General features: G+C 37.5%; 3 protein-coding genes across 11 annotated transcripts in view; 2 read left to right on the forward strand and 1 right to left on the reverse strand.

Moving 5' to 3' along the window:
• vcla (vinculin a) overlaps window positions 1-16,904 on the forward strand; it is a 42,688-nt gene extending 25,784 nt beyond the window's left edge. Inside the window, exons 7-22 of one of the 4 annotated variants that reach the window (XM_059566259.1) lie at window positions 612-705; window positions 1,489-1,636; window positions 2,374-2,527; window positions 3,622-3,797; window positions 4,224-4,414; window positions 6,179-6,378; window positions 7,167-7,295; window positions 7,915-8,064; window positions 8,787-8,895; window positions 8,976-9,278; window positions 9,387-9,511; window positions 9,591-9,776; window positions 12,510-12,710; window positions 14,501-14,704; window positions 14,782-14,886; window positions 14,970-16,904. In XM_059566259.1, coding sequence (XP_059422242.1) covers window positions 612-705; window positions 1,489-1,636; window positions 2,374-2,527; window positions 3,622-3,797; window positions 4,224-4,414; window positions 6,179-6,378; window positions 7,167-7,295; window positions 7,915-8,064; window positions 8,787-8,895; window positions 8,976-9,278; window positions 9,387-9,511; window positions 9,591-9,776; window positions 12,510-12,710; window positions 14,501-14,704; window positions 14,782-14,886; window positions 14,970-15,116 — 2,622 coding nt within the window. In that variant the 3' untranslated portion in view covers window positions 15,117-16,904. The remainder of the gene's footprint in view (window positions 1-611; window positions 706-1,488; window positions 1,637-2,373; window positions 2,528-3,621; window positions 3,798-4,223; window positions 4,415-6,178; window positions 6,379-7,166; window positions 7,296-7,914; window positions 8,065-8,786; window positions 8,896-8,975; window positions 9,279-9,386; window positions 9,512-9,590; window positions 9,777-12,509; window positions 12,711-14,500; window positions 14,705-14,781; window positions 14,887-14,969) is intronic. The other 3 variants (XM_059566260.1, XM_059566261.1, XM_059566262.1) reach the window with 3 other exon arrangements.
• Window positions 16,905-17,740: 836 nt separating this feature from the next.
• On the reverse strand, window positions 17,741-22,552 carry ap3m1 (adaptor related protein complex 3 subunit mu 1). 5 transcript variants are annotated; one of them, XM_059566263.1, is made up of 10 exons: window positions 22,417-22,451; window positions 21,162-21,246; window positions 20,246-20,526; window positions 19,918-20,089; window positions 19,709-19,846; window positions 19,518-19,603; window positions 19,098-19,231; window positions 18,784-18,991; window positions 18,540-18,684; window positions 17,741-17,949 (listed from the first exon to the last, which is right to left on the reverse strand). In XM_059566263.1, exons 3-10 carry the CDS (start codon window positions 20,516-20,518, stop codon window positions 17,849-17,851), a joined length of 1,257 nt encoding a protein of 418 aa, XP_059422246.1. In that variant the 5' UTR covers window positions 20,519-20,526; window positions 21,162-21,246; window positions 22,417-22,451; the 3' UTR covers window positions 17,741-17,848. The 5 variants fall into 5 exon arrangements, with proteins under 5 accessions (XP_059422246.1, XP_059422249.1, XP_059422247.1 ...); XM_059566266.1 differs by lacking the exon at window positions 20,246-20,526 and having other exon boundaries at window positions 22,417-22,552; XM_059566264.1 differs by lacking the exon at window positions 22,417-22,451 and having other exon boundaries at window positions 21,162-21,291.
• adka (adenosine kinase a) overlaps window positions 21,557-23,642 on the forward strand; it is a 147,048-nt gene continuing 144,962 nt past the window's right edge. Inside the window, exon 1 of one of the 2 annotated variants that reach the window (XM_059566268.1) lies at window positions 21,557-22,051. In XM_059566268.1, the coding sequence (XP_059422251.1) occupies window positions 21,996-22,051 (56 nt within the window). In that variant the 5' untranslated portion in view covers window positions 21,557-21,995. Of the gene's footprint in view, window positions 22,052-22,699; window positions 22,780-23,642 lie in introns of those variants that run through there. The other variant, XM_059566269.1, reaches the window with a different exon arrangement.

Consider the following 23,642-nt stretch of genomic DNA (forward strand, 5'->3'; position numbering starts at 1 on the left):
TTTTAAGTTTTCATTTTTATTTTTTATTATAAGTTTTAGTTACTTTGTTGTGTGGCAAAAACGATAAGTCTGATTACTTAGAAAACTTACAGCACACATCTCCTCAATAAGCTGTAATATTTTGCGGCATCAGTATTGAAGGCATGACCTTGATACTCATACTGAACTTAATTTCACACCCATGCCCTTCATTTGTCTTTCAGTGTTATGCTCTTGATATGCTAATTTTTCGGATAATGTGTGCATTGAATGCTTTGCCTGTGCAGATGACTGTTGCTTTAGACTGCAGTAAAGAGGAGAGCCATATGCATGGCTGAGTTACTGAACCAGACATGTTGTCCTTCAGATGTGTGTGTGGTGTAATGGAGTGTGAAGTGGTGATTATGTGGGCCGTTCTCGCACTCAGTGTGTGTGATTGAGAGAGGCAGAGGCTCCTCTTGCCCATCAGAGGGAAAGAGCTGCAGAGCCCCCTCCCTTCAGCATCTACTCCTTCATATGCACATCAACTGCAACTGTAACAAAAAGCTGTAACTGCTCAGATCCATGTTATGACATCCTGCCCTGTGGGCCAATATGACAGACATTACTGACTTACACACTCTTTCTCTCTGAAGGACACAGAGGCCATGAGGAGAGCACTAGCACTGATCGAGTCAAAGATGGGTCAGGCTAAAGGCTGGCTGAGGGACCCTAACGGTCTACCAGGTAATATACTTTCGGTCAAAACTTCTGAAGTAATAAGATCAGTTATTAAATCTGTGCTGTGAAAATTGCTAATTTTTCAGCAACTTTCGGATCTGAGCAAATGCACACGATCAATAACATATATGCATTAATGACACTTTTTTTTGGATCTGCATCTCTTTTTACATGCTAAGAGAGCATGTACAGTACAATGGAGCCGTTTGATTATATGTGTCAGGGAGAATGATTATATGATGAGAAAAAGGGTTAATAAAAACAAAATATGCATTTTTTTTAAGGTTACAATGCTTTTAAAGAAAAATTATTTTCCAATAAAAATATTTCCCAAATTTTAAGGGAAAATAAATAATTCTAAAAACATTTAATATAGCCCTTCTAAACAGTCCTGTGTGGCATATGCTACTGCTCAAAAGTTTTTTTTTAGATGTTTTTGAAATAAGTATTTTATGCTCACTAATGCTACATTTATTTGAACAGAAATATTGTGAAATATTATTTTGATTTTTTAATGCAAAATGTATTGCTCTCTTACTGAATAAAAATATGAATTTCTTAAAAAAAAGAACATAATATTACAGACCCCAAACCTAAGTGTACACAAACATATACACTTGAAGGACCCTTTGGGGCTAAATAAGTACAAAGGTATTCCTTTTGAAAGGATATGCCCCAGTGACAGCTTTTGCTTTATTATGTACATAATATGTGTGTAATCTTCATGATTTTAATTGAACTGGGTTAAAAGTATGTGGTGGCCTAACACTAGGTCTGTGACACCTGCAGGAGATCCAGGAGAGCATGCGCTGCGTCACATACTGGATGAAGCAGGAAAAGTGGGTGAGCTTTGTGCGGGGAAAGAGAGACGAGAGATCCTGGGAACAGCCAAGACCTTGGGCCAGATGACGGATCAAGTGTCAGATGTGCGCGCCAGGTACGCCCCCTTCAGGTGCACCTGGAGAAAAGGCCGAATTATTAACAAAGCCCATTATACTGCTGATTCAACCAACTGTAAGATTCCTGAGTTCAGCATTTCACACTGAGAGCCAGATGCCACCACATGTTCCTGTAGTGCTCACGTGACCTGAATTATGCATTAATGCAGCTGTTTGCTGTTCATAACTATATCCATCATCCTTTATACAACATATTACCCCTGTGTGATGTGTCTCAGGGGATGTAACTGCTTCTAATTTACAACACAAGAAACTGTGTCAGGTTTTTCAATAAGCACAGTTTAGACGTTGTTTGTTAGCGAGCTAATTCTCCGGGGATTGTTTATCCCTGACTGCTAAGTACAGGAGTTGGAAGGAACGGGGTGGTACAGTTGGGCCCATGTGTCAAGGATGTTGAAAGCTGGAGTGAAAGTGAATGATCAGACGCTGGGCTCCGACTTCATTAGAGAGAGTCAAGGAAAGCAGATTAAAGGCTGTAGGGCCGGATAATCAGAGGCTGCCCTGGACCACTGATCACTCTCACACACGGAGGCTCTTTACACTGACCTTCACATGCAGATGCTTTTCATGTCCATGTTTAATCAATGTTAACGGGTGGTCAGAGAGATCTTAATGTATTACGAAGTCATTCTATTCTCCAGTTGATTTTGTGATCATGAAAATGTATGACTGTTCTATTATTGTTGTTTATTCTTTATATATGTTGTTTCTTCAGAGGTCAGGGTGCTACCCCTATGGGTATGCAGAAAGCTCAGCAGGTGGGACAGGGTTTGGATATTCTGGTGGGCAAAGTGGAGAACGCAGCTCGGAAACTGGAGGCCCTGACCAATGCCAAACAGGCCATTGCCAAAAGAATCGACACGGCCCAGGTAAGTCTTGAAGTGTGTTTTGTTAATGAATTGGTTTGTTTAGTCAGTGTGTCTGAAGTGGTGCTCAGTCGACCCTTCACAAAAACCTGCCCTCCTTAGTTACTGTTGCTATGTTAAACAAGCCATCCCGCTCTCACTCTACACATGTTCTCACGCAGTAAAAAATGCATCGCCGAGCAAAGAGTAAACTGACAGCACGGCGACTGACAAAACAGAGCAGCTTACTTCTGCTATGAAACAAGGTCTCGGCTTTAAAATTGTGTCTTTTTTTAATAAAGTCAAACAATAAATACAGTTCTGTGACTCTTTAATGTGTCGTGACAGATCGCTGTATTGCCTCAGTTCAAGCGGCACATGTGAACTGATCATCTTTTCATATTAACTTAAAGCACAAAATAAACATGAATGAACATCATAATGTATTTTATTTGTTTGTTGGGCAAGATGACGGATTCAGGGTTCAAGACTCAGTTGAAAAGGCAACAAGTACCAAAATTTGTACCAAAACAAATTCATACCCAATATTACCAACGCAATTGACTGTCTTTTTAGCCATTTAGTTATATTTATAGATTTAAAGAGATGGTATATGCATCCCAGAAGATGTGTGGGTACTTAAAATGGATAGTCATAATTACAGACATGTCTTCATTTAAATAGATGTTACATAAATCTGTCTGGACTGATGTTATTTAGTGGAGATGTGCTGTGACTCCTAAGTATTTAAAGGGTGGATAACTGAAAAACAGAAAGAATACTTTTACTTTGTGCTGTCTGTGCTGTGACAGACAACAGCAATGTGACGTGTGGTTATGTAACAGACTGGTTCCTTATGCTGAATGACAATATGACTATAAATATTCTGATAATAAAGGAACACAAGAGTTTTGAGAGTGTTCTGTGAGATTACGTTTGAAGGTACTGCTAACTAACTATTAGGTTTACTATTAATATTATAGTCTAGTGATGCAAAATAAATTAAAAACTTAATTTACTGATCAAATAAAATACAATAAAAATAAAATCTTAAATAAATGAACACAGGAATGTGACTTGTAACTGAACTTGTTGTGTGAATGGTTGTTTCTGTACAGAGCTGGCTGGCTGATCCTAACGGCGGTCCCGAGGGGGAAGAGAACATCCGTGCTCTTCTGGTGGAGGCCAAGCGCATCGCTGACCTGTGTGAAGATCCTAAAGAGAGAGACGACATCCTGCGCTCCATCAGCGAGGTCGCAGGACTCACTGCGAGACTGGTTGAGCTTCGTAAAATGTAATTATAGATCTAAAGTACATACAGTTAAGAGTCCTTTAATTTACAAGAACGTTCCAAGTGTTCTTTCCACTTTCAAAGAACAGATTGTTTACAGCTTGATCTAATTCATGCCAGCCTATCATGATTAGACCATGTTGTGACTTTGATCAGCACATGATGAAAAATGTGAACTTGATAAACCAGTATCATGCTCACTTTTAGGAAACATTATGTAACCAAGATAATGTGCCTGATGTGATTCCTATTGCTTTCATAATATTATGAAACATTTTACTATAAATAAGTTAGTACGTTTTTTTTTAAGGAAATAATACTTTTACTCAGAAACAGTGTATTCAGTTATTCAAAAGTGTCAGTACAGACAATTATGATCTTACAAAAGAAAAAAAATGCTGTGTTTTTTTTTGTTTTTTTTTGCCATAGGGGTAAAGGAGATACTCCTGAGGCTAGAGCGCTGGCCAAACAGATCGGCACAGCTTTGCAGAACTTGCAGGCAAAGACTAACCGTGCCGTGGCCAACATGAGACCTGCCAAGGCTGCTGTTACACTAGAGGGCAAAATGGAGCAGGCCTTGCACTGGATCAACAACCCTGGAGTGGACGATCATGGAGTAGGTGGGTGGCAGGATGAGGTGAAACATTACTCCTTAAATGGGACACAAAAATCAATAACTATTATATCTGTATCTGTTACTAGTGTAGTAAAATCCTCATCTGGTCATCTGAGGCCATTACTTTTCCCCCAAAGGATAACACTGGCATATTGAATGACTTATTCATACGTATGGAACTAGGCACTTGACTCTGGACCTTTATGTGATGTGACAGATGGCCATTTCCTCTGTCCTTGTTGTATTTATGTTCATACTTAAAATATTTCTAACCATAAATAGCTGCTTCGTGTCCTATTCACAGCAGGTCATGTTACGTTCAGGTTAACTTAGTCTTGGAGTAACTCTAGACCAGAGCTGCACAGTTTAGTACCAGGGCTTGTCCCAATTCACATATTTACACTAGTTTGTACTTCGCTCGTGATAGGGAAAATCCATACTTATTAATTATTTAATTACTTATGAATTCATTGTTAATTATCCTTAATAAGCTTTGGCTATGGAACAGATTCTCAATTTTCAATCCACCAGAAACGGTTTACTATCTGGTCACCTATGGCTTGTTATTTTAATATACTATCATTTTGGATGCACTCTTTATCTAATAATGGCGTACTTGGATACTGATATTGCATACTATATAAGTGGTATGTTATTACTTTCAAGTGAAGTAAATTGGTTTGTTATGGAGCAAAAACATATTTTTTATACCAGCAAATAGAGATACTAATATAGTGCTAATTTAATAGTGCTGATTTATTAGCCAGTCAGTAAAAAAAAACAAAAACAAAAAAGGTGTATGATTGTCACATTATTGGCAATTTCAAATCATAAAGCAGCTGTTGCCCTCCACTTGGTAAAATGAATGAATAATGAATGTATGAATATATCCACACAAAACAAATGCCATTGTGTTTGTAAGAAAAGCATAGTAGGTTGTCTAGGGATAATTAACATATGTAATAATTACAAAATTATTTTCCACAATTATTATAACCACCCATTTTATAGATATCTTGGTTTAAAAATTAACATTTAAGTGCAAAATAATAATTCTCACTGCATATTTATAGTTTTACTTAAAATACATCACATCTGGTTTGGCACTCACATATGGATTATGAATAAAACAGTACCAATGTTTTGTTTCTCAGAAAAGGTGGCTTGAAACAAAATGTTTCTATTATGATTATAGCTTCTTTTTAAAGGGATAGTTCACCCAAAATGGAAAATTCTGTCATGAATTACTCATCTTCATGTCGTTCCAAACCTGTCAAACCTTCATTCATCTAGGTCGAGCTCTGACACAGAAAAGAATTGTTGATGAAGTCGTTATTTTAGTTTTCTTTTTGCGCAAAAAGTATTCTCGTAGCTTCATAACATTACGGTTGGCCACATGGACTATTTTAACCTTGTCGTTTCTATCTTTCTGGGCCTTGAAAGTGATAGTTGCGTTGCTGTCTTCAGGGTCAGAAAGCTCTCAGATTTCATCCAAAATATCTTAATTTGTTCTGAAGATGAACTAAGTTCTTACGGGCTCGGAACGACATGAGGGGAAGTAATTAATGACATTTAATGATTAATGATTTTTGGGTAAACCATCCCAAAGCAATTTGTTGGTTAATTTCCCTGAAGAGACTGTCTGTTTGTCCAAACAGTAATATAATGGAGTCTGGAGTGTTTGAGAAACCTGTTTGATTGTTTCAGCTAGAAATGACTCATTTCATCATTAAATTTGAATGGGAGCTTGTCATGTCTCTGTCTGTAGGCCAGGCTGCCATACGAGGGCTGATAGCGGAAGGCCGCCGGCTGGCCAGCTCTCTACCAGGGCCGTACAGACAGGATCTGCTAGCAAAGTGTGAGCGAGTGGAGCAGCTGATGATGCAGTTGGCAGATCTTGCGGCGCGGGGAGAGGGAGAGAGTCCTCAGGCGCGCGCTGTGGCTGCTCATCTCCTGGAGGCAATTAAAGTAAGGCATCGTGTCCCCCTTTTCTATTAAAAGATCCGGCTATCTTTCGCACACAGCAGGTGTGAGTGAAGCATAATCAGATGTTTAGATCTTCTCAAATGTTATGTGCAGAGGTCAGATCTGCTGGCTCTAGAGCAGCGGTTCTCAATTGCAGTCCTCGTGCCCCACTGCTCTGCACATTTTGAACGTTTCTCTTAGAGCTTCAGACATTTGTTCTATTCGAACATAAGTGCCCTGCGAAGTGGACATCAAAGCAAACGTTCGAAGCAAACGTAGCTATATGTTCCAATCAAAGTGCATTGAAGTGTGCAAGACGTGAATTTAAATTGTATTGATTTACAGAGGTATATAATGTCACAGTTGTCCATGTTTAAAGACGCTGCACAGCACAAATCAGTGAATGAATGTTTCGATGTGAGGTAAACTTCAACAGATTTCCCGTGCTCAGGGAGTAGGGAGCAATGAACAATTGGAACACAGTTCATGAACGGAGTTCATTTCTTACGAGCTGATTATCTGAATCAGATGAGAAACGTGCAAAATATGCAGAGCAGTGGGGCGCGATGACTGGAATTGAGAACCGCTGCTCTAGAGTAATGCAGTACACAAATCACCAGGGCTTTAAGCTCAATGTAATATATAAGCAAATGCCGCCCACTGCTGGAAAATATTTGCACTACACAATATTTTTTCCTATTCTGCTTCAAGCAAATGACTTGAAACTAATTATTTTTTTAAATACATACTGTACACATAAATAAATCATCATCTCATATTTTTCTTTCAAGGATCTGAAGGCGAAGATGCAGGAAGCAATGACCCAGGAGGTGTCTGATGTTTTCAGTGATACGACCACACCTGTTAAACTCCTGGCTGTGGCAGCAACCGCGCCTCTTGAGGCCCCCAACAGAGAGGGGGTCCGTTGCCTATACACCTGTTTTAAACAGAGCACAGCTTGCATTTCAGTATCATATCAAATATGCTAATTCACACAAAGCATTCCAAGGCCTAAACCTAATTGTAAATTGACTTAAGCCATTTTTAGAAATAAATAAACACTTCTGGTTCTTATGGTTAATTATTTATCTCGTCAGAAATGCATACAAACATACTCAGTCATTATCATATTTATTATGTGTTTTTAATATAGTTATCTCATACTAAAAAAAAAAAAAATTGTTTTATTTTATTTTTTTGCTAAATTTAAATATGATATAATAAAATGAAATTGCCATGGCAACATTTCTCATTTTTGTTTAGTTTAACTTAACATAACTAGAACTTATTAAGCTACAAAAACAAAATAAAAACTAGAAATTATATAGACATATAAAATACTAATTAAAATGACAAAAAAACAGCAAAATTACTAACACTACTACTAAATTACTAAAAAAAATGACTAAAGTGAAAGCAAAATGTTAAAATTACATTTTCATTCTAAATATATACAAAAACTATAATAGTATATAGATAAAATGGAATTATTAATTATAAAATAAGAATTATAATTAATTTAGAGTTGTTCTCCTCTAGGTGTTTGAAGAAAGGGCGTCTAACTTTGAGAATCATGCCAGTAGACTGGGTGCTACAGCGGAGAAGGCCGCCGCGGTGGGAACAGCCAATAAGAGCACAGTGGAGGGCATCCAGGCGGCTGTGAAATCAGCCAGAGATCTAACACCTCAGGTATGCAGCTCATATATGTATATGTGTTGATATGTGTGGACCGCCTGCTCTGTGCTTATGCCAGAGCTACTTTAAGAGCACATAATGGAGTGCTTGGCCTGATAGCTGGGCATTAGCCACAGTATCACGTCTCCAGAGGCATTCAAGCTTTTTGATTCCAGATACTACCAAATATGATAATGATCTCATTCTTAAAATAAGACTTGTATTGAGTGTAAATTATGAGGATGTTTCTAAAATAACTAGCTTCTATGTTGTCACAGTACTAAAGTCAAAACAAATGAGCTTTTTTCATCACAGAAATAAATGACACTGTAAAAAAATATAAAAATACTAAAAAAAAATAATTTTAATATTTTGCAGCATTACAGTTGATCTTTTGATCAAATAAATGGTGAGCATAAGAAACCCTTTACATTTTTTTTAAACATTTTACCTACCACAAACTTTTGAACGGCTATTATAATTCAGTATTATTGTAATTCGGGAAATATAAACTTTTAAAATAATCTTTATTTCTTTGTTAAAAAGTGGGACTTTATACAAGTTTTATATATAAAAAGTAAAAAAAAAAAAAAGAAAGAAAAACAAAGATATATTGGTGCACAGCATTTTTTTTTTTTTACTGTTTATTAATAATTCTACCAATAACAGCTCTCAGAATGAGTAATATTAAGTGGAGTTTGACACGTTGATCTATCTTTTGCTGTTCTCATGAGCAGGTCACTTCTGCTGCACGCATTTTGCTGAAAAACCCTGGCAACCAGGCTGCATATGAACACTTTGAGACCATGAAGAACCAATGGATTGACAACATTGAAAAAATGACCAGTAAGCAAAAGCTCATATCACATAAAATACCACATCAAATCTTTAGAAATTCTTTCAAATATTCACAATCTTTATTTCAGGTCTTGTGGATGAAGCCATTGACACAAAATCCCTCTTGGATGCATCAGAAGAGGCCATTAAGAAAGACATTGATAAATGCCGGGTGGCAATGGCTAATGTTCAGCCCCAGATGTTGGTTGCAGGGGCCACCAGCATTGCCCGGCGGGCTAACCGGGTCCTTCTGGTGGCCAAACGGGAAGTGGAGAACTCGGAGGACCCGAAATTCAGAGAACTGGTCAAAGCTGCTTCAGATGAACTTGGTAGAACAATCTCACCCATGGTTATGGCTGCTAAAGCCGTGGCAGGAAACATCCAGGATCCAGGTCTTTTTTTATTTTACATTTTCTGTATACGTGTATACATTCTGTATACATTTATAGAAATCAATTTCTCATATTACTGACAGAAAATCTTTTTCTCCTAATGATCAGGTTCACAAAAGAGCTTCCTGGACTCTGGCTACAGGATCTTGGCTGCTGTTGGGAAAGTGAGGGAAGCCTTTCAGCCTCAGGAGCCTGACTTTCCACCTCCACCTCCAGACCTTGATCAGCTGCATGTAGGTCAAATTAAAGCATCAATTCAGGTCTTAAAGGGACAACTCTGTCCTCATTTACTCACCAATATGATTCCATCAGGTCAGTGATGATCAGGCTCCTCCCAAACCGCCCCTCCCAGAGGGAGAGGTACCTCCACCGAGACCTCCACCCCCAGAGGAGAAAGACGAGGAGTTCCCTGAGCAGAAAGCCGGTGAGATGGTGAGCGAGCCGATGATGGTGGCGGCCAGGCAGCTACACGATGAGGCCCGTAAATGGTCCAGTAAGGTGAGTGGAACTATTCTGTTTCATTCATCACAACATCATTCCTTGTTGTTCTTTAGAAACACATTATGGTTCAAAAGTTTGGGGTCATCAAGATTTTTTTTTTTCAAGAAATATATACTTTTATTTAGCGTGGACACATTCAGTTGATCAACAATGACTGACTTTTATAATGTTACCAAACATTTTTTATTTCAAATAAACTTTGTTCTTTTGAACTTTCTATTCATCCAAGGGCCAGTCTTTCGGCGTTAAAATAGCACTGTCAGGTTTTACTAAAGACGCGCAGTGACGAATTAGCACTGAAAGGTAGTGGACAGAGTTATGTTTGCACATGACCTTATTGAATATGCATTTATAGGAGTTTCCATTTCAGACGCAAAATTTATGGGAGGAGAGTATTCAAATGAATCACACAATGAGATTTACTAATGTTTGCGTTTGTCAAATTACTGCTATTTGCGCCATTATTTAATGTCCAAAAAAGCATGTCTTAAACTACAGTATTTCGCGCTTGGCTGCAATTATTGTTGCTAGGAGGAAGCACCAGAGAGAACAGAGAGCACGTGGTAGAAGGAAGAAGATTTTTTCCTCGCGTATTAATTTATTTGGAATGCCAGAAAAACACATTATCTGAACATAGTTTGCCAAGCCATGTTATTTTGAATTTGCTTAAGGAAATAAAAGACTTGGAACCTTCAACTAGGAGCAACACAAATCCAGGTCTATCAACACTTCTTGAAACCCTTCATTTTTTCATGTACTTTCATGTAGGATCTTTTTTTTTAATGTACTGTGGCTTCTTTATTTGCAACTACGCTGCACTTAGTGCATTGCGTTTGTCGATATGTAAATAAGATGTCGTGTTCTTTATTTTGCACGTTGTTAGTAAATCACACGGAGAGTTAAACTGAATCTCACAAAGACTGTCAAGATGAAAATGACAAAGTTAATGAAAAAACTAAATTATGTGTTCAAATGTTTGAGATGCACTTTGTGTACTTGTCTGCTTTTTATGATTGTGAAATGTTGCCTTTGTTGAACTCTGAGTGTTTTTGTTGTCTTTAACCTGAAATGTGGAAATCTCTGTGATGATTCCAGTTTCAGGGGGAAAAAGAACGGAAACTGTCATCTATGAAAGAAATGTTTGCATGCTCTAATGTTTTAACAAGTAGACTCATTTTTTTTTACCATAGTGATAGAGCAATACATTACTTTTCTTAGCAGCTTTACCCCAAAAGAGCTTCTGCTATGAAACGAGACAGACAGGACTACCGGAGTTAACTTTAACTAATGGAAAATGTCTTCTACAGTGGATGTGATATCAACTAGAACTAGTGCAGAGCAGATACAAGCTCATTACAACGGCTTGTGTAGCAGTCTACTTCAAATCAGGTGACCATAGTGAGTGTTTGACATACTGGTTGTGTTGTTGTCCTTTTGCGGATATTTCTGTGCTATTTCTTCTATTTCTATAATAGTTGAACAGTCCCTTCGTGCCTTTCTCTTGGTCCTTGTGAAAACTATTTGTTCTCTTGCGTATTAAATGGTCTTTCCCTGTTTGTATCTACACACAGCCTCATTTATTGCCCGTTTAGTTATTATAATATTCACTTTACTAAATTGAATAAAATGTAAAAATTAGGAATAGCAGTATTATTGAAATACTGAGATCTCGCAGATAGATAGACCGATACAATACCATTCGAAAGTTTAGGGTCGGAAAGATTTTTTGTTTTTTTTGAGTATCTTATGCTCACTAAGGCTGCATTTGTTTGTTTGAAAATACAGTAAAATACCATACAGTATTGTGAAATATTATGAGTTTTAAATAACTGTTTTCTATTTGAATATATTTTAAAATGTAATTTATTCAAGTGATGGCAAAGCTGAATTTTTAGCAGTCCTTACTCCAGCCTTCAGTGTCACAGGATCCTTCACAAATCATTCTAATATGCCGATTTGCTGCTCAACAAACATTTTCTTATGTTGTGCTGCTTAATATTTTAGTATTCTTTTATGAATAGAAAGTTTAAAAAAAAGTTTATTTGAAATAGTAATCTTTTGTAATATTACAAATGTCTTGACTGTCATTTTTTAATTGAAATCCATCAATTTAAATAAATTAATAAAATGCATAAAAAAACAACACCTACATTAAACCCAGACTTTTAAATGCATTTTATGGAAATTATGGTCTATATGACTATTTTGGCTGCTATAAATAGCTTTTTTGTGAGAACAGTCTCATAAATGTTAAAAAAAAATCTTTATTCAGTAATAATGAATGGTTGGAAAAGTTAAAAGAAAAATATCAAGACAATTTAAGGGAAAACTTTGAGGACAATCTCTATAAAATAATTGATTAGGAGTATTTTTAGGTTAAGTATCAATTCATTTAATTCAATTTGAAATATAAACTCATTGTAACACAATCTGTCAAAGCTATTGCATTTCAACTTTTTGGGAGCTTTGCTTGTTTGCTCTCTGTCCAAATTAAAATCCCAGTTTCTATCCTCAACTTTGAGTGAGAATAGATCAGTTTCATGATTTTCAGTTGACATTATAAATGCGGTGGCAGACGTTACCGAGCAGGACCCAGAATGCTGCCCCTCCCAGCTATCCTAAACCCAGATGTTCCCACAATCATGTCGTCCTGGGAATCTCCATGCAGTACCTCGTACTAACTCTGTCCTTCTTTCTCCATGCTGGCTCCCTCCTCCCCCTCCTCCCCAGCCTGCCCAGCCTGAAGTGACAGACGAGGGTTTTGAGGCCGCTGAGGCGGAAGTAGATATAGACGATGAGGATGAATTCACAGACAACGAAGATGATTTTGAGCCAGAGCTACTCTTAATGTCTTCCAATCAGCCAGTTAACCAGCCCATTTTGGCTGCTGCGCAGACTTTGCACCAGGAGGCTAGCAAGTGGTCCAGTAAGGTACTCTGTTTTCCGGCCCTGGCGGGCCACAGCATCCCTTCTGCATCCAGATATTACTGTGGGAATGCTGAAACCAGATAGCTGCTGCTGCTGCTGTTGTTGCTTCACACTTGGGTCCGGTGTGTTTTTTTGCTGCTGGGGTTGCCAATGACCGCGACTGGAATGGCAAGTTTGTTGTGCATTTCTTGGACAAACTGATACTGGCTTCACAAGTCACTTCCCTGCTCATTTCTGATAGTTGTCACGCCTCTGTGCCCCGATTTAAACAAGGAGCCATTCACTCAACCGCTGCTGCCAAACACTCTGCTTTTGCAAACCTGTGAAGCCATGGATGACAGTTTCCCAATGACTTCGGAATTACACGTGTTGAAGTCATGTCACATGCCTGTTTGTTTGTTGCACACTTTTTCTAACCATTTAAATGAACCATGTCAAAGCAATTGTAGGATGTTACATTTTAACACAAACTTTGCATGCCTGTGTATAAACATAACTGTCTCACTAAATGATTATGCAGAATTCTTTTTTTATTTTTATAATTATGATAAATTTGTTAGATGGGCACCATATTGTTCACCAGCTGGAGGAAAATACAGTAGATTCTACAGAGCCCCTAAAGTTATGTATGCAGAAAAAAATGGCCTCAGAGTTTCTTGTGCACACAGGAGAACTGCGGAAACGTTAAGGCCTTGTCCACACGTATACAGGTATTTTTATAAACAGAGTTTTTCCTTCTTCCGTTTTAAAAAAAAAATCTTCATTCACACAAAAAACGCAAACGCATGCTATGAAGCACTGTCAAGAGCATGCCAAACCAACAGGTGGTGATATAATCCCAACCGTAAAGCCATGTTGGCCAATCAGAAACCTGAAAAAGTTTCCAGTAGGTGGAGATAACAGTGCATGCTTCAACGTCACAAGCCAAAATCTCCGGTTTCACTGTCTACACGATAACACTACAACCAAGGTTTTTGAAAATCTTCAGTCCTGCAGGACTTTTAAACAGTTTCAGTAACCTGATGCTACGTTTGCGTTTGGATGAATGGCCAAACGGTGTAGAAAAGCTGCGGTTTTGAAAATAACCACGTTCGTGTGGGCAGGGCCTAATATTTCCGTCATAAAATCTTTTTTAAAAACAATAGTAATTTTTATTGTATAATCTTCTAAACTTTTTTCTTGCAATTATGAGATATAAACTCTCAATTGCAAGGAGGAAATTCAGAATTGTAAGATAAAAAGTTCCTTTAATTACGTTTTGGAAACAAAAGAGATAAAAACTCAGAATTCTGAGAAAAATTCAAAATTGTGAGATATAACTGATGGCATGAAAAAAACATGATGGGAAACACCCACACCGGAAAAGTATATTTACAAAACAGTAGCAAGCATACAGATGCTTTTCCGTGTGCACAGAAAAATGTTTTGTTCACATGTATTTATTTCTCATATTTTTTCCTACAAATGTGAATTCAGAAGACATGATAAACCTATACTAATTTCAGTAAGGCATGACTGATGTGCACTGGATGAAAATGACATGATTCTAAACACCATTTGTTTGTCTTTTGACATTGTCAAATGTTAAGATATAGAAGTTAGATACATAGATCTCCTCATCAATCACAGATTAAGAACAGGCAAAAGTGATCTACATGAACAGCAACCGACTCTATAGGAAGGAACAGTATGTAGTTATTTTAGATTTTACCTGTGTTTGCCAAAGTACGTCTGTTATCAAACCCTTATTTTAAGTCCTAATGCTATGTCCACATGGGTTTTTTTCCTCTTAGGGTAATGACATCATTGGAGCAGCTAAGCGCATGGCCCTGCTCATGGCGGAAATGTCTCGTCTAGTGCGTGGAGGCAGTGGGAATAAACGTGCCCTCATTCAGTGCGCCAAAGACATCGCCAAGGCCTCCGATGAGGTCACACGGCTGGCTAAAGAGGTAGCCAAACAATGCACTGACAAACGGATTCGCACAAACCTCTTGCAGGTCAGTGGCACAAATATCAAATAGTTTTCCTTATCAAGTACATTGCTCCTCTGTGAACTCTGGAATGTTTATTCCAGGTTTGTGAGCGTATCCCAACTATTAGCACTCAGCTGAAGATCCTGTCCACAGTAAAGGCCACTATGCTGGGACGTACAAACATCAGTGAGGAAGAATCTGAGCAGGTGAGGACACAAGGCACATCTTTAATAAAGGTTATCTTGGATTGGATTGGATTGGAATTAAAATGATTGTGTTTGGTCCTAAGGCCACCGAGATGCTTGTGCACAACGCGCAGAACCTCATGCAGTCCGTGAAGGAGACGGTCAGAGAAGCAGAAGCTGCCTCGATCAAGATCCGCACAGATGCAGGGTGCACTCTTCGCTGGGTCCGAAAGACCCCCTGGTACCAGTAAACTGAGGACCAGTTGATTTCCATTAGTAATTTGAATTCTTGCCTTTTCAAACATTGTGAGATGTGATAAGGGGTGGCAGATGGAGAAAAAGCACCCTCTCTGATTCTTAAACTTTAGAACATTAGTGTTCGGCTCAAGTTTCAGGGTGACTGGTATTACTTATTTTTATTTACTTGCTGGTATGGGTACTTAGAACACCTCCGCTGCTCCTTACGCAGGCTATTTTTGTCCTGAAAGTTTGCTGTTGTTACCTTTATCGCACACTCCTGAGGTATAGTGTAGGAGTATACAGGAAGCAAATTTTTAAATATATATTTTTGGTATGTTGGGTTGCCAAATTCCAGGTATATATATATATATTTATTTTTTTTTTGCATGAAAAAGTTTTCTATTTTGTATCGGAGAAAAATGGCATGATGCCTCTCTCGAACAGTGTTGGAGTTCATGATGAAATTTACTTTAAATTAGTTTTTGACAATGAAATTTTCTTATTGAAAATGTATATATTTATATTTCTTATATCTCATCAGAACATGATCACAGATCACTTTTTAGTCACAAATATACAACACATACAATGTTGTAAGTTTTACTTTGCTATTCAAAAACCCTATGGCTGGTTGTTTTTGAGTTATAATTCACTATAATTAACTGTTCTTTGCTCATATTTATAATTAACTTTTGCTTAGCTATTTATTAAATATGACAATGCCTATTTTGATGGGTCGTGCCATTACACAAATGTATTTTGCATGGCATGGTTGATGCCAAAGATCGTTTTTTTTACACTTAATATCCATTAGCTATCAAAGAACACATCGATCATGTAAATTTACATAGACATGCGAAAGCTTGAATAGTTAGCACTGTAATTCTTCATACTTCATTCACACTTAAGTTTGTGAGAGAGTGAATGATTATTTAAATTTGTTAAAAGAAAAGCACAATCCTCACAACAGTTGAACTGTTCTCTTAGCTCAGTCTTTTTACGGTTTATGGCTGTAATTTTGACGTTTCGGTGTGATTGTGTTTGCAACCGTAGAATTTTGATGACGAAAAACTGTCTTAATGTTTTTGCCCATTTAAATAGAATGGGTAACAAGACCCAGGTGGTTTGTTTATATGTAATACCTATGAGTTTGGAGATACAGTTTACCCAAAAAAAGTCTATCAACACCCTCATGTAGTTCTAAAACTGAAAATGTTTTTGTCTATGCAATGAAAGTTCATGGGGTCCAAAACATGTTGTTTGGGAGCCCAATGACTTTCAATGTATGAAGAAAACTTTTTCTAAATATCATCTTTTGTGTTCCAGTCATACAGGTTTTGAAGGACATGAGGGTGAGTAGACAGCAGATTTTTAGTTTTTGTGTGATCTATCGTTTTAATGACAGTAAATTTACAGTATAGAATCAAATGTGTGGAAATTGTGCAGTCATTCTATGAAAAACTCAGTAGCACAAGCTTATCTCTCTGAATTCTCTGTACAGCTACAAGAACACTATCATGATGCTTCACTGCCTTGCATTCACTTAAAAACTCTTATCTACAACATATACATTTGAAAGAGTACTTTTTCAGCCCCCAATATAGTGCCTCGTTGTGAAAGTTTACAGGGCTGTATTTGTATGTGAAATAGCATGTTGTGGGTTCTGATGACATTTAGAAAGGGTGAAATTACTGCTTTGTGAATGTATATATGACACTAATGTTGACTTTTTTCAGTGTCACATAGAATATCTTACACATATCTTATGTGCCTCAGATTAATAAAAAAAAATCTGTTAAGGTGTTTTGTTTGGATACTTCATTCCCCAAATATGTCAATAAAGGGATAAGTGTACTTTCCAATTTTGTCAAACATATTCAAGTGAAGCTATAATAAACAGGTATTAGTCAGAAGTGGAAACACACAAAAAAGACATTTTGTTCACAAACTTTATAAATCTGAAGACTTTTGGTTTAAATACATAACTTAAAATGCAGTTATGCAGTTCCCTTGACATTTTACAAAATAATGCTATTGTAACTTTGTGTGCAAATCCATAAAGCTTCATTAAGGTGGCAGACCTGCATATCTAGCTCACTGGAGCTCATAAGGGCTCCATAGCCATAGTGCTTGTATGTGGCAAACTACTTCAATTGTAAATTGTCTATTAAGCAGATGCAGCCTCTATTCATCTATTAGCAGTGATGTGCTTGTGTAGTAGATTGCATCCTTGTAAAAATGTCCTGCTATAAGCATGACTGTTCTTTTAAAGAAAGGCCATTTGAATGTGTGAAGCCTCAAAATATATATTTTTTTCATTCAAAGGCCACTGAACTGGCAAATAAATTTAAATTAAAAAAATAAGGCCTGTGAATAGGAGCAGAAACTCTCAAGTATTGTTTTGTGACAATATCAAAGACTGTAGAGCAGTATTGTGATAAATGTAATGTGTTTCTGGCAAAGATTTACCGTACCTTAAATCTAACATAGTACAGTTTTAATACATTAATGGAAGGTTGTTTATATGAAGTAAAAGATTCCCAAAGCAAATGCTCTCTGAAAAAGAATTTCACTTCTCGCAAACTGCCAGTAACTTCCCACAAAACAAGAAAGATAAATATTACAATAACGAATGTAACTGCCACGTTTTAACAAAATAAGGGAGATTGTGCACAAGGTTGCAATCCTGAATGGCACCTCTAATAAACTTTTGGCATATGCTTGTGATTCTCCGCAGCTGGCCTCATGTCCTGACCTGGAACTTCCCAGCTTTGGTCACATATTTCACACCCTTGAATGGCTTATATTTCTCTCCGTACATGTCTAGACGGTTGACTTTCAGTCCTATGAAGCAGAAGAGAGTGAAATAAGCATAACTGTATTTATGTAACACATTTTAAAACAGGCCCTTTACATTAGTCTGAAAATAGGATTTTTTTTGTTTTTCTAAGGATTTTGCACCAAAACTTAAGGTATGCCATATCGAAGTCATTGTTCAAATAAGCAAATCTGTGACACTTACCATGTGAACACCCTCTCTACAAAAGATCAGATTTCTTTCAATATCATTCTCATTGCAATCTCAATGCTCATTGGATCATATGATCATTCAAAAACATTTATTTGAAATAGAAATGTTTTGTATCATTATAAATGTCTTTACGGTCACATTTAACAAATTGAATGTATCAAATTAACTTTTTTATTCATTTTTAAAATGATTCTAAACCTTTGATGGTATTTCAGTGATTACATACAAACATGTGGAAGGAAATTAAAAATTTAGGAAAAAAAAAAGTGAACAAATAGTAAATGAAATAGGGTTACAGCATCTTATTGTGCTTTTTAAAAGTGTGTTAATAACAATAGTGCTTTATCACAAGGTCCTGCTGGCAATGAATAACAACCAAAGCTGATAAAGGACCCTAGCCTACCTGAGATGGCTAGCTGCTGGATTTTCAGGTCAATGTTCAGACTCGGGTTCTCCTCTGGTTTAGGAGCTCCAGACTGCAGACTTAGGCTTCCTTTCAGATTGGGCAGCTTCTGGGGGTTAAGTTTCCCTATATCCCACACCAAAATCTACAAGACAACAGTCAGAACAATTAGCCAAAAGCAGTGTTTCAAATGATCAACAGCTGCTAAAATAACACGACTGCAAAAAATCAAATTGCATTTGACCTTTGTGACGGGGTCATAGTTGTAGGTTCCCTGAGTTGCATTGAGGTTGGCACTGAGAACCACTTTTGGCATGTGTACGGTCACAACCAAACACTCCACAGTCTTTCCCATGGTCTGCTTAGGACCCACAGTGATGTCCATTCTTCCTGAAGATCCAGTCTCAAAGAAGCTGATGTTCTGCTTCACATATACCGGGATTGCTACAAGGCTGCAAAAACAGGTTAAAAACTTCTAATCTGCAATATCTAAATATCTTTAATACATGTTTCAGGTTTACTGCTTAACTATTTGTTTCAGATCAACACTCTGCTTACTTCTGCGCACTGATGTGATACGACATGAGCTGAAAGTTTCCATCGGGGGGAATGAAGGAGATAACTCTTTCACTTTCCCATCTCTTATAACGGACACAAGGATGAAAACTCACGTCGTCCAGGAGCCTGGGGTTCTGTGGATGAAGAACACATAGTTGTGTTAAACATGTTTTGCTGAAAACATTAATTTTTAAAGCTACACAAATGCCCTTGATTCAAACGAGATCATAAAAGCGAAGAAATGTTGTTTAAAATGTGCCACAGCTCAGAAAAAATATTTAACAACCAATGGATAGATTCAATTCTCCACCCTGTCGCTAGATTGGTCTCATCACAATTTGAAATATAATTAATGGCACAAAAAATAGAATTATTCAAAACAGAAAAAAAAGAGAGATGAATATGATTAAGTGGCCTCACCATAAATGAGAGAGTAAGGTCTGGCATTCCAGAGAGCTTGACACAAGCATCAATAACCCCCTGGATTTCTGCAAAGACTGTAGTTCCTAAAACAGAAGAGAACACCAATATTAATCTTAAAAGGAAATACATACCTTCAGTTTAATGCATTCACATAACTTGTGAAATCAAAGTACCAACAACACTCTTACCAGACTTATCCAAGATGGCATCGATTTCTTCCACCACATCAAAGTAAGCCTCATTATTGGTATATTTCACCCCTGCTCTTCTCCATGGGATAGTGGAGAGCTGACCAGTAGGGAGTGTTTCGCCAACATTACTACTGCCTGAGGGTTATAATTCAGATTCTCAACATCGCACAGCCATGAACAAACTACTCAGGAATGTGGTGTTTTACCTGTGATGGTGTTGACCATCGACCGCAGGATTGTGGGAGGTCTGATGAGTTCTTTCAAGATGTTGGATTCTGTAGCGAGGGGGAAGCCGTTATCCAACATTTCCTCCAAGAGCTCATAGACTATGACCACATTGTCCTTGATCGTGGTCTCAGAACATTCTCCAAAATAGTCCTACATAAAGGATTATAAACACCATATTATTCAGCACACAATCTATACAAGACATCTACAATAAAACGTACACCAAGTTTGCTTAATTCAAACTTTTGACCGTAGTCCATGTTAGCATATGTTTTCGCAGCTACACAGTTAGTGGGTTATTGATACCTGAAATGTCTCTGCGACTCGATGCAGAAATTCTATTACGAAGAGTGGAGGCACTTCTGTTTGGATGACAGAAACAAAGAAGATCTTCTCACGGTAGATGTTTATGAGATAGTGATGAGGGGTGCGGATGACAGGAGGCACATTGTCAGGTTCCACTGCCTTCTCTCGTGCTTCGAAAAAATAATCGCAGACGGAGCGGCTTATGACACTCTTCCAGTGTTTCTCCAGGAATAAATCGCCAGCATTGTTTATCAGAAACAAGCTGTGAATCATGATGAGGGCTGTGAAATAGGACAATGAGAATGGGAGTCACGGTGCTAGCAGCAGATATGAGCTACTATGTTATTCCAGTTTGGAGAGGAATATGCCTGGAACTTTTTTAACACTGGTTATAAAAATAACATTTAAAAAAGGGTTGTTGTGATAGTACTTTAAATTAATAATCAAAATGTACTATGAGAACTTTTAGGTAAACTCACCCACAAATTAACATCCACATCCATTTTTAAAAAATAATAACTTTTGAAAAAATTATAGTGAGCAGGGGTTAGATCTAAATGCTGTTCATTGTGCACTTTATAAATTACATTTCAGGTCCTGAGCTCTCTGTATTTTATCAGTAAATTAAAACTTCAGAACCTAGATTTCTTTCAAATCTATCATAACTGATGGTAAACAAACTTGTAACATATATATTACTATAATTTTAAAAGGGAATGCAGGACAGGGTGATCGCTAATTAAAACATTAATCCCTCAGAGAATAATAAAAACAAAAGCAGAAAAGTAATGTTCCCTGCAGAAAGAGTTACAGGATATCTTACCGATTATTTAAGACAATAATATTCAGTCGAACAAACACAGAGAGTCGGTTGTTCATAACTACACATATCTAAACTTATTTAAATAGAACGTACCTGTAGACAGCTGTCTTGATTGATGTTTTCAGGCAGGATCCCCGCTTGCAAATGTGGCAGATGTGTCATGCGTTCAAATCTAAGCCTGTCGCCAATTTATATTAAAATAGATTTAAAACACAAACACTCGCTCCTTGTAAAAAAAAATAAAAAAATCTTAAGATCAAAGACGTTTAACATTGCCTCTACAAAGCATGTGTTTATTTTATATGTTTATATTAGCTTGGAATGTATTTTTTATTCCGGCAACACACAGGGGCAGCTATGTGTCAGGCCAGAATCATTTCGTCGAGTCGGTTCTTTTGAACAACTATTTTCAAAGAACAATCAAATGAACAGATTCACTGGCTCTCTATTTATTATCACGTGGTTCCTGCCGTGTAGGATTAAAGTTTCCTGAAGTTTATTAAATATGTGGGTTATTTAAAAATTAATACATTTGCAGTAGGATAGGTGTAGCATTTTTGCTATTTGTCTATTAAAGTAACTTTCATTCAGTTAGTCAAATCTTCGGTTCACTCGCGTTCTTTACTGACCCACTGAACAGAGAATCGAATGCTTTTATAAGCAGCTCACTCATCGGGCCTCAACTCATTACGAAACCGATTAATTCAAGAGAGACGATTCTCAGTTCAAATGGGTCCGTGAGAACAGCTCGGACCGTTTCAGTCCGGTTCGTGAAGGAATAGTTCCGCGCGGTTTTGTGAATCGACTCAGTCAAAAGATTCGATTCAAAAGAACTATCCGACAACCGCGCCTTCAGATTCTTCATTCAACAAGGTGAAGGTGCCTGCCGCCTGGAGAATATTTGATAGAGCACTATCACGCTACAGCATGTCGTCCGATGAACCTAAAGCCAAAAGGATTAAACTCGAGGAAAAAAAGCTCAGGTAACGTTACAGCAAACACAAGCATCGGTTGAACAGAGAAGAATGACAGAGTCAAACCGTGTGTTTGGTAAATTGAACACGGGGCGGTTTGTTTGCGAGGACTTTTGAGTCAGAGGTCTAGTCTGCGTGTCATTTAAAGTCCACGTGCTTCAGTGCTTTCTCTCAAAACCACATTGTCGTTGCATTAAACAGGAATGTATCAGGCATTTTCCAATTATAGAGCAATTCCGATGAATCGGTTCGGTTTTGCTGCATAAACCGGTTACTCGTGATCATGGGGCATTTTTATGAGTGAACGATATCCAGAGCATTACAAAATCTCTTAAATTATTCATAGTGTACGTATGATGAATACTTGAACAAACCGTTGTCCTTGAGTGTTTTATATCGACAACTGGAGTGCGTCCCTCCGGCTCCACGTGTTTTTGTTATGCCGGCTCTGCTGGAAAAATAAGTTTTCCTGCTGTCACTATCACAACAGTAAGTCACACTCACATTAATACATGCACGCATTAAAAAAATGCATGAACACACCATATAGTTGTCGTTTAGTTTATACCCACAAAATGTGGGTATTTCTGTCCCAATCAGCAGTCGATGCTGCTGCGCGTTCAGCCAATCAGCAGCGAGGCACGCGTTTGTCTGAGTCCTAACATTGCAGACCGCTGTCTGGCCGTCAGTAAACTCCAGTAATCATCACCTCAAGCCATCCTCATGCCTACAGCCAGGTAGGGCTAAACTGGATAGCCATAATTGTGTCACTCCACAATGTAAAGGGGAACAGTTTTTCTAACTCAAATAGCATGTCGTTTTAATAGAATTTGGTGATTGTTTTGGATAATGGAAGTTTACAAGATGTGATGCTATATTGTTTTCTGGATAGTTTGCTTATTTATCCTGTTTTTGAGATGGCTGTTTTTTTTTTACTTTAAGTTGTACAGAGATAGTTTTAGTCACTACAGACATTTTATTTCTATATTTCTTTATGCATTGAACAGCACCCCCTAAACATCTGTTTTAGAGCACCACAAGCTTCACAAACTCCCACACTGACACATCTGTGCATATTCACATGTTTCTCATGACTTCCAGTAAACAATTGTCTTTCTTTGCATGTAGGAGTGCAAACGATCATTTAGACAATTTTAGTTGCCTGCTTTGTGTTTCATTCCTTGTATTTTTTGGAAGTGTGGCCTCATTTGTTTACATTAATAATAGAGAATAATATATTATGGAAAAACATGCAGACTTTTGTCATTCCTCTTTGCAAAATTAGTAATTTTATCACATCTGTCAACAATAGATTAGAGGCAATGTTTCAGGGGGGGCTCCACCACATGTTTCCCCGAGGGTGAATGAACGGTCAGCCACGTGCTTGAATACTTTGGCTTGTTAGATGTGTTGACTGTCTAATGCTTTCTTTAATGTTTCAGTGCTTGTTTGAAACATTTATGACATGCTTTTCTGCTTGAAAACTATTTGTGTCTGGCTAAACAGATGCTGAGTGTTTCTGTATCTGACTGATAGACAAAATAGCTAGATTTAATATAATATCTAGATCTGGATTTCATTAAAAAGCAATGCTTGCATA

The sequence above is a fragment of the Carassius carassius genome, chromosome 14 (assembly GCF_963082965.1).
Source record: "Carassius carassius chromosome 14, fCarCar2.1, whole genome shotgun sequence".
In the NCBI taxonomy this organism is placed as follows: domain Eukaryota; kingdom Metazoa; phylum Chordata; class Actinopteri; order Cypriniformes; family Cyprinidae; genus Carassius; species Carassius carassius.